At 54.0% G+C, this 14,648-nt stretch overlaps 1 protein-coding gene across 3 annotated transcripts in view; it reads right to left on the reverse strand.

Moving 5' to 3' along the window:
* EPHB2 (EPH receptor B2) overlaps positions 1-14,648 on the reverse strand; it is a 184,457-nt gene that overhangs the window by 110,798 nt on the left and 59,011 nt on the right. For all 3 annotated transcript variants that reach the window (XM_060309824.2, XM_030875434.3, XM_060309817.2), the window contains exons 2-3: positions 9,624-9,688; positions 5,715-6,399 (exon numbers count right to left, since the gene is read on the reverse strand). In XM_060309824.2, coding sequence (XP_060165807.1) covers positions 5,715-6,399; positions 9,624-9,688 — 750 coding nt within the window. The remainder of the gene's footprint in view (positions 1-5,714; positions 6,400-9,623; positions 9,689-14,648) is intronic.

The raw sequence follows: 14,648 nt of genomic DNA on the forward strand, positions 1-14,648 counted from the left end.
AAAGTCCACAGGCAAGACAGTGTTTGTAAAAGTCCTTATTTTTCTAACACTTTTCTAGGTATTTTCTCATTTACTCTGCACAGCAGTGTATCTGTTTACTCTGCTCTGCAGATGGGAAAACAAAGACCAGGAGAAGGTCCACTGCTTGCCCAAGGTCACACAGCTAGCAAGAGGCAGGGCTGGGGTTTGAAGAAACAGGTCTCCATGGCCAAGGTCAAGGAGAGGCCATGGGTGGGGGAGAGAGCAGGGCTCGGGGCTGCCAAGCAGGGCAGGGGGAGGAGAGGGAGAGGCTGGGAGGAGAAGCCCGGCAGCTGGGAACTGGGAAGTCTGAGTTGGAGCCAGGGGCTCAACATGTGTGTGCAAGCACCTCCCACCCCCTCACCCCCCTAACCCGCTGGCTCGCAGTCCCTCTCCCTGTCCAAGCTAAACATGAAAAATCCCATTACACCCCAATAGCATCACGGCAATCACGCTCACTGTGGAACCGCCTCTGGATCCGTTAGAGACGCACGTCTGCCGTGGGGAGAGAGGAGGTCCGGGTCCCCAGCGGTTGCTGGGCTGGGGGCTCCCTCTGATGGGCAGGGAGTAGCAAGTAGGGGCTTCATTAGGGAAGGAGAGACCAAGGGGCACAGGGATATGGAGACAAACTTGGAGAAACTGAGGCAGGGACACATTCACAGTAAACCCCATAAACATCTGGAAAGAGTCAGGCAAACAGACTCAGGGCTTGGGTGGGAGCAGCTGCTGCAGAGGAGGAATTCCAAGGCCACTCCCCTGCCCCCCCCCACCCCCCACCAGCAAATCAGCTGGTGGCAAGCCCCAGTGGGAACTGTGATCCTGAGGAGGCTGGGGACTGGGGTAGGGGAAGGGGGCAGAGTTCTTCTGAAGGAAGTCCCAGGAGTCTCCCACCTGGTGTCTGTGTGGCCAGTGCAGGCCCAGATTAGGCACTCAATGAACCATGAATAGATGAATGAAGAGGAGAAAGTCGTACCCCAGCTCTGCACCCACTAGGGCCTTGGACACCCACCAAACATGCCCTATACTGTCACACCTTGGGTCTTTATTCATGCAGTTTCTCGACCTACAATTCCTCCCCTCCCTTCACCCATCCACATCCCACTCACTCTTCAAGACCTAATTCAAATGTCACCTCCTCCTTGAAGCCCTCCCAGATGCCCAGTCGGTAAAGCTGCCTTCTTCCTCATATTCTCAAAGTACTTTGCCTGGATAGACTTCATTTCTGGAAGGACCACGCTCTGCCTTACTCCCTTGTGTCTGCATGCTCTGCTTGCCCACAAGCCACTTGAAGCCAAACCGTGACTCTCAGGAACTCTCCTCCAGCCATCCCAGGACAGCCTCAGTCAGCTCAAATGAAACCTCTTCCAGGAAGCCTTCCTTGAACCACCTGGCTAAAGCAGATCCTCCTTTTGATCTCTTTTGTTGTACCCTATATTTTTCTTTTCACTCCTCACAGTTTATAACTATTTTATTTATTTGTTTATTAACTTTATTTCCTCCATCTTCCCCCATCCACCTACCCACACCAAAACTCTGGGAGGGCAGTGAATGTGTCCCTCTTGGTCACATCTGTGTTCCCTAGCACTGGCATGTGCCTAGCTCAGAGAAGGAACTCAATCAATATCTGTTAGAGGGCTAAACGCACACAGGGGGTACCCAATACATGCTTGTTGAGGGGTTAATTGGCTTTTCCGAGCCCCTCCCCTCCCCACTGTGCCCTGCACACAGCAAACAGGCACTAGAGGAAGTTGGTCTGAATGAGTCAGTTTAGTCCATAGTTTCATGAACCACTCAGTGCACTGGGAACACCCAGTCCATCATTAGCCACCACTGCCCACCCCTGGGATCGCTGCCATTCCCCATGAGGACTCAACTACTCCCCCCCGCCCCCCACCCCCCACCGTCAAGTTTTCTCTAATCTGTATTTCTCTCAGAAAGCAATGGATTCTTTCCCCATCATGTTATGTTTCAATATTAAACGGATCTTTCCAAACCACACCCTCCCAGAGATTCTGCTAATGTCCCCTCCCACCCTTTAGGGTGGATGCTCCCTGGGGTGGTGGTGGGGCTGGCCTTGAGTCCTGCTCGGTCTGGCCAAGGATGTGTGAACACATTGTGTGTCTGCGCTAATAGTCCTGGTACAGGAGTATCAGTGCTGCTTGTTTAAAAATGCTGATTCTCGGCCCTACCTCAGAGGCACAGAACCAGACCCGGGGAAGAGGTCTGCACCAGACCCAGGAATCTGTATTTTAATAAACTTCCCAGCAGATCCTGAGGCATAGTAAAGGCTGAGAATCCCTGAGCTGGAGATGGGGAAAGCACTTTGCCAACCCCCAGATGTGAGCAATAATCATCATTCCTACACGTCCTGGGCTGGCGGGGCCAGTGCCTGTGGGACTTTGGCTGAAGCAGCGCCACATCTGGGTGGCTGCACACATGCCACAGCAGCAGCTGGTGTCCTTCTGGCTCCCTGAGCTCATTAATCACACCTTGACTGGCCTCCACTTACATCCAGTAGCCAGCTGGGCTGGGCTGGGCCTCGTCCAGGGGCTGGGGGGAGGGGGGAAGCCAGCGCTGGACACACTCTGCCCCAGCATTACCTCGAACTCCCACCCCTTGCAAGAAGCAGCTCAGACTCTGATTCTGTGACAGGCCACCTCTGCCATGGCCCCAGGGGCCCCACCTCCTGGCATTTACACCCTGTGTAATTCCCTCCCCTGGAGCATGGACTGAATTTGGTGACTCACTTTTAATGAAGACAATACAGCAGAAGTAATGAGATGTCACTTCTGAGATGAGATTAGAAAAAGATGTGGCTTCTGTCTAGAGTGCTCTCTCTTTTACGCTCCCTCTCTCGGATCATGTGCTCGGGGGAAGCCACTGCACGTGTGAGAGGCCCACGTGGGAGGGACTGAGGCCTGCAAACAACCACATGAGGGAATGTGGAAGCAGATCCCTCCCTGGTCAAGCCTTCAGATGAAACTGCAGCCCCAGCCTACAGCCTGCTTGCAACCTCAGGAGAGACCTTGAGCCAAAGGCACGCATCTAAGCCATGCCTGGTTCCTGACTCTAAGAAACTGAGATAATAAATGCTGGTTGTTCACTACTGAAGCCCGTGCTCCACAAGAGAAGCCACCGCAATGAGAAGCCCGCGCACCGCAACGAAGAGTAGCCCCTGCTCGCCACAACTAGAGAAAGCCCTCGTGCAGCAACGAAGACTCAACACAGCCATAAATAAATAAATGAATAAATAAATACATGCTTGTTGTTCTAAGCTGCTAAATTTTGGGCTAACTTGTTATGCAGCAATAGATAACTAATACACCTCTTCATCTGGGCACCACTCCAGCCACAGTTCTTCTTACATCTCTCCTTGCACCCTTAGCCACAGCCACACCAAACAATTGACCAGTCCCCCTAATGAGGCACACTGATTCACGTCCCCAGGTCTCTGCTGATGCTGAGCCAGCCTCCAGAAGGACTGGGCCACCTGATTAATGTACACCTCTCCCAAGACTCAGCTCCAATGTCACCTCCTCTCTGAAGCCTTCCCTTTTTCTGTGCCCACCTCAGCCTGAGCAGTTCCTATTAAAACAAGTCTAACACATTCCCACCCTCGTTCATTTACAGTCGGTCTCCTCTGCTAGACTGTGAGCTCCTAGAAGGCAAGGCCATAGTTGGATTCTCTTCTATCTTACCTGGTGCTTAGCACAAGGTCTGACACAGACGAGGTACAGGGTTGATGAGTGAATAACCAATAGGCAATGAGTGACTGATTCTGTTCCCCATGGCCTGTCTCACCCCTGCCATGTCCCAGGGCTGTGCACTTTCACACTCAAGTAAAGGAAACCAGATTTGTTGTCTTCCCTAAGAAACCAGCCTTTTCTCCCAATGCCCCCATTTCTTTTCCAAGACAATCACAGCCCTGTAAGCTGGAATTCCTGGTTCCCTCTGATTCCTCTCCCTCCTCCCTTTCCAATATGTCTCCACATCTCATCTGACTCACTGCCAAAAAGTCCCTTGACTGCACCCCTCCTCTTCCCCAGCACTGTGGATGCCCAGTCCATGCAGCCATCATCACCTGAGATCACTGCAGCAGCTCCCCCACAGGCCACTGCTCTTGTCTCTTATACACCCACTTATCCTCCCAGGACCCTTAAAATGCTGCCTCAGAGGGCTGGAGGGAGGAGCCATGGGGATGGTGGATGCGACAGAATTTCATAAAGGTCAGGATCATTGCGATTACCCCGGGCTAAACTTTAACTGGCTCTTCGAGGCCCCTGGGAAAGGTCCAAACTCGTAGCCTGGCATCTGGAACACCCCAGGACCCAATTCCAATTGGGAAGGCAAGAGGAAGTGGCACAAGCAGGCTTCAAGTCTCCTGTGTCACCACCATCACCACCATAGCTCCCACTGCAGAGAACCTGTGCCACGCTGGGCTGTATATGTGGCATCTCATTTAGTTAACATTTATTAACCTCTTACTGTATATTAGAAGCCATCAAAAGTGCTTTACGTGTCTTAAGGTCTTGAATCCTCACAACTACCCTATGAAAGAGGGTTTCACAACTCAGATCAGGACGTCCAACTAGTAACCGGCAGGGCTGGAATGTGAACCCAGGTCTGTCTACCTTCACGGCCTTCTCACCACCATGCAGTACCTCGTACAAACTTCTTATGTTTACACACCACTTTGGTGACTCTTGGCCATAATCAAATACTACCTGTACTATTGTTTACTTAATATTTTTCTTTAAATTAACTTAAGGGGCACAGTGGTTAAGAGGGTAGTTTGGAATTACATTGCCTGGGTAAGGTTCTGTGCTACCTCCACTTATTCACTGTATGAACTGTGCATGAGCTGTGATTTCTTCCTATAAAATTGCACTTTCCTTCATAGGGTTCTCGTGAGGATTAAATGAGTTAGACATGTAAAGTGCTCAGCACACAGTAAGAATGATAATCAGGAGGGCTGGCTCACAGCGGAGCTGCACTTCCCCATCTCTTTGAATTAGAAGTAACCACATCACTTGCCTTGGCCATTGAAACGTGCACAGGAGTGACGTCTGAGCCATTCCGGGGGGGGGGAAGATTTAGATCCCATATACAATCTGTCACACTTGCTCCTTCCTTCTGCCCTGGTGATCACAACATTCCAAATGGGGGCGTCTCCATCTGCTTGGCTCCCGGAGGGAGGAATCCCAAGCTGACTCACGATGTACAGGTAGCATTAAGTGAGAAATAAACTTTTACTGTTTTGTCACTTCGGCGTGGCCTGGCCTATACTGACTGATACAGCAAAAGCTCAATGAAGGTTCTCTTATAAGTGTTATTTACTATGACTTATACATTTTCTTAAAAAGGAAACCACATCACTTTTGTAAATGAAGAAATGAAGTGTCACCTGGCATCGTTACGTAATAATTAAAAGGAGAACCATTTATCCTCAGCTAACATCAGCCTGCACACCCCCTGTAGTACGTACACACACCACCGTTCAAGAAGTGCTGTTTAACGCCTCCCTCTAAGAAGCGGAGCGACGGTTGTAGATTTGGAAACCCTGGCCACAGAGGGCCTCATGGCCAGCTCCAGGCCTCTGTGCTCACCAGCCTCCCCTCCCAGCTGCCAGGTTCAAGCCTGCAGCCAACACCAACTCCACACGCTTGCAGGGGCACCTGCCCCGCCGTGGCCCTTACCTCGGCAAACAGTGCCATTCTCCACGGCCTCGAAGCCCGCTTTGCACATGCAGCGCCCGATGGGCACCAGCCACTCGCCGTCCCCGTTACAGTAGAGCTTGATGGGCACGTCCACCTCCTCCGCGTTGGCGATGCAGCTACCCCGGGCAGCCACCAGCGATGTGCTCTCAGCCCCGGACAGAGTCTCCTGGAAGATGGCGCCGTTCTGGATGATGCGGGGGCACTTGCGGTAGAAGACGCGCACGGCGATGAGAGACATGCAGCCGCCATAGTCCTGGAAGGCCAGGTAGAAGCCACTGCGGGACACGGGCCCGAAGCTCCGCACCTCGGTGTTGATCTTCATGACCCGGCCACCGAGGTCCACCTGGGAGAAGCTCTCGTCGGCGGCAATGGTGTCCACCTTCACCCACGGGTTCTCCATCCAGTTGGGGAAGGTCTTGGTGGCCGAGTCGAAGTCGGCCTCATAGTAATAGAGATTGAAGGTCTCTTTGCAGGAGCCAGGCACGCTGGGGATGCTGCTGCAGTCACGCACTGAGAACTTCATCTCTACGTGGATGCGGTGGGCGCCGCGGCGCCGGATGAACTTGGTCCGTAGCCAGTTGTTCTGGCTCGATTCAAACACATTGCACACCTGGTACGTGCGGATCGTGTTCATGTTCTCATCGTAGCCACTCACCTCTTCCCACTGCGGGTGAAATGCTAGTCAGGTGGGGGAGGTAGGGGCTTAGCCCCAGGGAACACCCTGTCTAAGAGGGGAGGCACAGACTCTTCCCTAGGGAATCCTCCAGTCTGATGGGGGTAGACAGGACACCTACCATCTGGGGCCTCCTGGTCTAATGGGGGAGGCACAGACCCTAGCTAAGGGAGCGTCCAGTCTGATGATGGAGACATGATGCTTACCATCAGAGAACTCTAAGCTGAGCGGGACACATAGCCTTGGCTCTGAGGAATCCCCCAGTCTATGAGGGAGACATGCCAATCTGATGGGAAGGGCACACACCCTGCTCTTGGTATTGCCCTAGTCAACGTGGGAGATGTGACCCTTACCCCCAGGGGTAACTAATCTGATAAAGAAGACGTGGCCCCTGTTCCTGGGAAGCTCCCACCTGGAAGGGAAACCAGGGAGAGGCCCACCCTGTCTGAAAGCAGACAGAGCTTGCGCTTGGGGAGCTACCAGTCTGATGGGGGACACAGGAATTCTGCCTGCCGGGAGCTCCCTGTCTGATCAGGGAGACACAGTCCTTGCCCTTGGGGATTCCCAGTCCAATGGAAGAAGAGCCCTCACCCCCATAACAGGAACACAAGGCCTTCCCCCATGAGAGCAGCTCTGCTCTGGGGCCTTAAGTGGCTAAGACGGTGCCTGGAGGGACACCTTCCCGCCTTCCCGCCTGGGGTCCGCACTTCGGCGCTTCACTGGGCCCCGGCCTGGGCTCTCACCCAGCTGCGAGTTCCCAAGCCCCCCGGCTGGAAGGGGCTGGGCAGGGCCATGGAAAGTTGGAAATGGAAGGGCACAGGCCGTGTTCCCTCCACAGACGCTCACAGGCCAAGCTCACTCGTAGGCTGCGCCTTTGTTCACACTTTTGTGACCCCTCGAGCACCTCTCGTCTCTCTGTCCATCCTCTGGAACCTCTTGCCATGGGCTCTCCCTCCAGCTGCAGTGTTCGCATTCACCGACTCTCCCTTGGGCCCTCGGGGACAACCTGCCTGGACAAGTGCCGGGCACCCCCGGCCCTCTTGGTCTGGTCTCCACAGTGGGACTGAGAGCTTGCTGGGCTCAGCCACCCATCCCCTCCTTCTCCTGTGCCCCCCTTGGTGTTGGGCTGGCTGCGTCTGGGGTAGACCCAACAGCAGAGTGAACCCCACTCACCCATGCTGGGCCAAGGGTGGGTGCTGTAACAGGATCTCATTTCTTTGTCATGATTATCACATGTGGTAAGTAGGATTATTTCTATTTTAGATGAGGGAGTAGAGACCAGAGAAGCGAGGTCACCTGACCCAGGTCACACAGACCCAGACCCAGACCCAGACCCATGCTTGTGCGCACTGTCTTGAAACATGAGGACCCAACAGTGGCCCAGGAGTCCTGGGTTTTGTCCCAGCTCTGCTAACTTGATGTGTGGCCTTAGGCAAGTCACTGCCCCTCTCTGGGGCTCTATTTCCCCAACTGCCAAATGTGACTTTGGGGGGGGATGGGGGCAAGTGGTGGGAGAGGTGTCACCCGCTTTGTCCTTTTGCCTCCCTCAGATTCTCCAGGCCAAGTCTGCACAGGGCGGGGTGGTGTTTGCCAGCCCAGGGAGGGCTGATGCTGTGAAGGGCAAGCGTGCGTGGGGAAGGCTGAGCTGGCCCAGCCGCTCCTTCAGTGGTGGCTCTGAAGCTCCCTACGTTGCATTTAATTTTTTTTTTTGTGGCACCATGTGACAAAGTCAGCCCCTTGTTTCAATCACTGCTCTTCTTCGGAACTTAATTAGAGCACTTAATTAGAGCAGTCTGCCTTTCTCCCCTCTCTCTAATTAACATGCAGAGGCCCTGCAGCCTAAACACCCCAAATAATTGCGTCCGGGGGCCGTGCAGCCCAGCCTGGCCTCATTACTGGCAGGGTGGGGATGTGCGCCCAGCCGCCTTCACAGATGGAAAATTGGTGACAAGAAAGAGCCACAGAAAGAGGCCTGACCCTGGGGCCCTGCCTATTGAGAGCACAGACCTGAGGGGGGTGGGGGGACGCAGCTCCTTGGGGTAGCAGCTGAGTCCCAGCGGAGGAGCTGGGATGGGGGGAAGGGAAGGGATGGGCTGTGGGAGCCCAGAGCCCTCCCCAGAGACCAGGGGGATGAGGAGGGAATGATACTAGGACTGACAATGATGACGGTGACAGTTACTATAGCTACCTGTCACTAGGAGCCCACTCTACATCAGGCACCGTGCTAGACACGTTGCAGGAGAACCTCACAACAGTCCTGTGAGGAAGACATGATTATCACCATTTTATAGATGAGGAAACTAAAGCTCAGACAGGTTAAGGAACTGGCCCAAAATTACACAGCTGGTGAGTGGCAGAATTGGGACAGAATTTCAGGAGTGTCTGACCCCACAGTCTCTATGTAACTGCTGGGCTGGTTGTTATGGGAAGAAAGAGGAATCTCAAATTGTGCCTGGTCTTGCTCTCGGGAAGCTCGCAGCCTCCATGGGCTCAGACCACTGGACCCAAGGCAGTGGGATGATAAGAGCTCAGGAAGGGGGAGCCTAGTGTTACGGGGACCCAGAAAAGGGACCCAGAAGACTCGGTCACAGCCCTGGATGCAAACCTGAGCCCTCATCACTTACTAGCCATAGGGTCCCTGGCAGGTGGCTATAGCTCTCCGAGCCTCAGTTTCTGCACCTGTAAAATGGAGGGGATTCCTCCCCATAGGACTGGAGATGACGTAAAGGTGCTTTGATATAGTACGACACACAGTAGGTGCTCAGGAAATGACAATTCACCTTCCTCATCTATAAAATGGGGGTACTGCGTGTACCACTTCTCAGCCTCGCTTTTATTTATTTATTTATTTGTTATTTTTTGGCCACACTGTGTGGCTTGTGGGATCTTCGTTTCCCAACCAGGGATCAAACCCAGGCCCTTGGCAGTGGAAGCGCAGAGTCCTAACCACTGGACCGCCAGGGAATTCCCTCAGCCTCCCGTTTAGAATTCTATGGGATAAAGTCTGAAAGCATCCAGCATGTTGTCATGGTAACTAGCACTCCATCAATGGTAGGGGACCAGCAGGGTGGGGCAATGAGAGGCCAGGTCCTGGGACCTGAAGGAGGAGAAGGGGTTGGAATTCGGCGGGGTGGGGGAGGCGGGGCATCTGGGCCCTGCAGCAGAACCCGAGGTATCCTGGGAGACCAGGCAGGGTTTGAGGACCACTGACTCACCCCTGATGGAGGATGCACAATCCAGCCCAGCTCCGCCGTCGCTGTGGTTGAGTCCATCAGCGTTTCTGTGGAGACAGCAAAGAGTCATCACTGAGCTGCCTATGAAGCACCGTCAATCACCAAGAACCTACCTCCTGAGGGCCTGCTCTACAGAGCGCTACTTCCATTGCTCCGAACAATCATCTGGATCTAACCCTATAGACTACCCTCCCTTTAGGTCCTGCCTCTCACTCCATAATCCCGCCCACTCACACACTCCAGCCAATCATCTGATTCTATTCCTCTAGACTCCACCCCTTAAGGTCCAACTCCAGCCCTTTCACACAGGATTATGCCCCACCCTCTTAGCTAATCACATCCCTCCAACCTAGGTATTGCCCCTTTGCTCCTTTACTGGTAGGGAAGGGTCTTAATCTGGGGTCTCCTGGATGGGTTTCAGAGAGTCCTCAGGAAATCTCAAATTTTAACTTCAGACTTAGGGTTCTGTTAGCTTTTCCACTTGCATCAAATTCTCAGAACTGGAATGTTGGCCTTACAGGGGCCTCCCTTCGGTCCCAGCCAAAACGCATCAGTTATCCCACATTGGCCCTCTGGCACACACCTCCTGTGAGGGATACCTTTCCCCCCTTCTCCAGGAACTTGGGGTTCTCCACTGTGTCCTCAACCCTGGGCCCCCTCCCCTAGGGTTCAGCCAACTCTGCCCCTAGGATAGGGCCCTGGGGATGGAGGGGTGTTAAGGGGTGAGCACTGTGTCCAGTGGGGCCAGACCATCACCTGCCCTCTGGGGGTTCAGGAAACTCAGATCAGCTTCTGAACCAGCCAGGCCCCACTTGCCTCCCCTTATTCCAGCAGCTGGAGGAAAAGAACCATACGGCCAATGACAAAGGAGACCCACAGGGCCAGAGAGATCCCCAATCACGCCCAGATCAGGCTCAGCACCCCTCCCTCTACCCCTTTCCTGCCACAGGGGATTCCAAATACTTTTTGAACTGAACTACAATGCACTGAGAAGATTTAAATTGCTCGAGTATTCAATCACCAGATATATCCTGATGCCCATTATGTACCAAGCACTGTACTGGATACCCTGAGGGAAAAAACGGTGACTAGCAAAGCCCTACCATGGAGCAGTTCACAGTCTGCTAGTGGAGATGGGGTAGGAATACAAATAGTTGTGAGAGGGTAGGCGGAGAGACCCAGAGCATCACAGCTGGACCTTCCACACCACCTAGATCAGCGAGGGTGAGCGAGAGGCGTGCTTGCAGCTATGCTCCAATTCTGTGCCCAGGACACATCACTAATCAATCCCCACACTCTGTGGCTACACAGTGCTTCTCACCACAGTGCTCCAGGAAACGAACACCCACCATTTGAGATGCTATCCCTGGTCTAGCCTAACTGCCTCATTTTAGAAATAGGGCAACTGAGGCACAGAGAGGGGAAGAGACTTCCTAAAGATCACACAGGAGTTGGTGGCAGAGTGGGAGGTGAGGGTCTCCTGCTTCCTACCCTATAAACTTCTAGACACTTAGTTTGATGGCCTGGGCTGGATGAACTAGGGCAGAGAGAGTGGGGGCAGGGTACACAGTGTCCAGGCCTCTGTGAAGGTCAAAATGGGAGTAACAAGGTCTCGAACTAGGGCAGGGGAGGTATGGATGGGAGGGTGGGAGAGAAGGAAGCATTCAGCCAGAGGTGACCCCAGTCAGACCTGTGAGCTGACAAGGGAGGATGTGGCAGTGTCCTCATGACCGCCTGTGGCTTGTGTCTGCGGTCACTGTGTCCCTTTGCACTGGCGGCTGGCGAGGGGGGAGGAGGGTGCCAGGGACGGTGGAGTCCAGTGCCAAGGGCATCTTTCTGACGGCAAATTGGAGGGAAGTTGTATTGTGCTGCTTTGGAGCTGGAAAAAGGGTTCCTTTCCACACTCCGAATGCTACAGATATTTCCTCCTGGAGAGAACAAGGGCTGAACTTTTAACCTGTTTTCTCTCATCGGCCTCAGCCAGAGACGCGCCAAGCCGGGCTCTCTGCCTGGGCCCGAGGAACAGCTGCTGGGAGCCGTGTGGAACAAGGGAGAGAGGAGACTCTGCTTGGGACCAGAAAGGGGTCGGGCGGGGGAGGCAAGCCGCCAAGCAGGTGGCCCCACCCCTTGGCTGGATTCTTGGGCTGACCCAGAGGCCAAGCACTAGAGGATTCCACAGCCCAGAGAAGGGCCTGTGAACTGACATCCCCATCGCCTGGGTGGAAGCTCAGGCCCAGAGTGGGCAAATGACTTGCCGAAAGTCACGCACTAAAGGCTGGTCCTCAAACTCTGGGCTCCCGGGGAGCTCAGGCTTGGGGGTTCCACTGCCCTCCCCGCCTCAGCCTCCCACCACATCTGGAACCAGCAAGGGGAGGATCTCAGAAGGACAGGAAGTCCATGGGTAGGCTGGTTCACAGCAAGAAGGGGCGAAAAGGAGGGTCCAGCTTGCATGTCCCCTGGGAAGGACACAGAAGGCCGGCACCTCCTGGGCTCCCTTCTCACCAAGCTGATCCTGGGCTCTGCCTTGAAGGCTGCCTCTGGGAAAGCTGTTACCCCTGGGGCCGTGGCAGGAGGGAACCCCGGGGTGTTCTCCCTACAACTTCCCCTTGGCCTTCTGCCTTTCCATGTCGACACCTCCCTCCACCCTCTGCAAAAGAGGCAGCTAAGCAGAGCAGATCAACTGGGGTCGGGAGGTCAGACTTCAATTCCAATACCCGCTCTGCCACCCACTTGCCTTGTAACCCTGGACGGGCAACCTTTGTAAGCCTCAGTTTCCTCACCTGGAGAATGGCCATAATACCCTCCGAGGGTGGACAGGAGGACGCAAGGAGACGGAAGGTCTGTTAGCTTGCAGCCCAGTGCAAAGCAGATCGTCAGTAAGCGGCAGCTATTCTTTCTTAGACCGAGTGCGGTGCTTTTTGGCCGACCCAGCGCCTGCACACACCCAGCGTTTCCTCTGGGCTCGTTAGGTGGCCCCGCAAGTGAAGGCGAGTCCAAGCAGCTCCCGCCACACCCCAGACCACGCTTGCCAACATCTGACAAACATCAGCCTCTCGCTCAAGGGCCGCGGCCTCTGGGGAGCCCCTCCTGGCCCGTCTGATGCTGCTTTCCTGGGATGCCCTGGTTTCCTCTTTGTTTCTCTCAAACCAAGCCCCAAAGTCAAACTCAGTTTCCCGGGGAATCTGCGGTCAGTAGTTCTTGCCTCAGGAACCTGGGTGGGTTCAAAAAGCCAAGCCCTGTTTCCATCACCAGCACTTCCCTCCTCCCTGTAACACCCCAGACTTTGCTCCTCTGATCTCAAAAACCTACAGAGGGAGAGAACGCATGTTCACTGAGACAGAGACCCTGTCCATTAGGAGCCAGAAACCCTTACCCACATTCTCACAATGATGCCAAGGGATAGTTGATACTGTCCCATTTCACAGATGGGAAAACTGAGGCTTAAAAAGGCTTAGGAACTTGCCCAAGGTCACACAACTATTCCATTCACACGCGGTGCTCCAGCTGCAGATTGTTTGGTACTCTGTCACACACACTGTTCCTTCTGATCTTCTCCCCTTCTACACCTTCTTTACCTGCCCCAAGACCCAGCACAGGGCTTCACACTTAGTAGGTCTTCAGTTGAAGGCTGAAATCCCCTTCCCTCCCCTAAAACTGTACGGCTTGAACACATGCTCCATCAGGACACCATCCATGACTTCAGCTGTTTCCACCTACAGCCTGCACTGTTATTTAATTACAAAATTTCTTCTGACTCTTTTTTTTCTCTTAAGTGCATTTTAAAGAGGAAAAAGGTTATCATTATTACAAATGGTAAACCAATATCACTTGCCATAAAAGGAAGGAAAATAAACATAAGACCATTACAATTAAAAATGCTCGTCTGCAAACTAGCTAACATCATCTCACTTCCTACAGTTTGGGGACCACTAGGCTCCACCAAGCTGCCTGTGAACTGCTGGAAATGTCCCCGTCCCCATCCCCACTGTGACAAAGACAATCCTGTGTGCAGGGGAAGCCACTTTTGTTGTACACAGATGATTGATTAATCACCACATGATGTGACAAAGACCGCAACGGGAATGCGTATGGGGTACTGTGTGTGATGGGAATCGGGTACAGAAGGCGAAGAAAACAAACAATGCAAGGACAGCTTCTTGGAGGAAGTGACATGGATAAAGGCTTGAAGAATGAATTAGAAGGGAGTTAGGAGAGGCTGAGTGGGAAGGTTATGCAAGGCAGAAGGGACAACAGAGGCAAAGGCACGGAGGAGACAACAGCATGGTCTGTGGGGATAGATGTGGGGGGGGGGCAGGGAGTGGTGGGAGCTGAGGACTGAGCTGCAGAGTTGGAGCAGAAACTGCCCAGTAAAGGTCAGCGGCTCTCGGAGGCCCCCTTGCTGGACCACACCCACCTGCCCACATCTTTCCCAGCCCCCCTGGTGCCGTCCACACCCCCCATCCTGCCTGACACTGCCCTTCCACTCACCTCTGGGCACTCCCACCCCAGCTAGCCCTGCAAATGTCCAGTTCCCAAGCCCTGGATGCTCTAAGTGACCATTAAAAAAATCCCAGTAGGAAGATGAGGAAACTGAGGCTCTGTGGACAAGATGCTTAGCATCCAGCTGAAAGCTGGAACCAGGGCCTCCAGCCACCAGCCCAGAGTGGGAAAACAGGGTGGGAAAACAGGGTCTGGGCCCTGGGAGCGGCTTTGGCCCTTGCCCCACTGCTCCCGCACCCCCTCTGCTTCCTGGAGACTGCACAGAAGGAAGCAATCAGGAGGCCCCAATTGCACAGGCCGGGGAGGCCCGAAGACCCCTCTGGCTATGTGTGAATGAGCAGTGCACATTTCAGAAATATTTGAGCTAAAAGGGGAGACACAATGAAGTCGTTAGCGTTGGGCCAACAGGAGGGTGGCTTCGCGGGGCTCTGTTTTCAGGCTGGGGTAGGTGGTCGTCCTCTGCTCCCCGACCCAGCCCCGGTCAGCTCTGTCTGACCTCCCTCTTGG

This window comes from Globicephala melas, chromosome 1, assembly GCF_963455315.2.
Source record: "Globicephala melas chromosome 1, mGloMel1.2, whole genome shotgun sequence".
Classification (NCBI taxonomy): Eukaryota; Metazoa; Chordata; class Mammalia; order Artiodactyla; family Delphinidae; genus Globicephala; species Globicephala melas.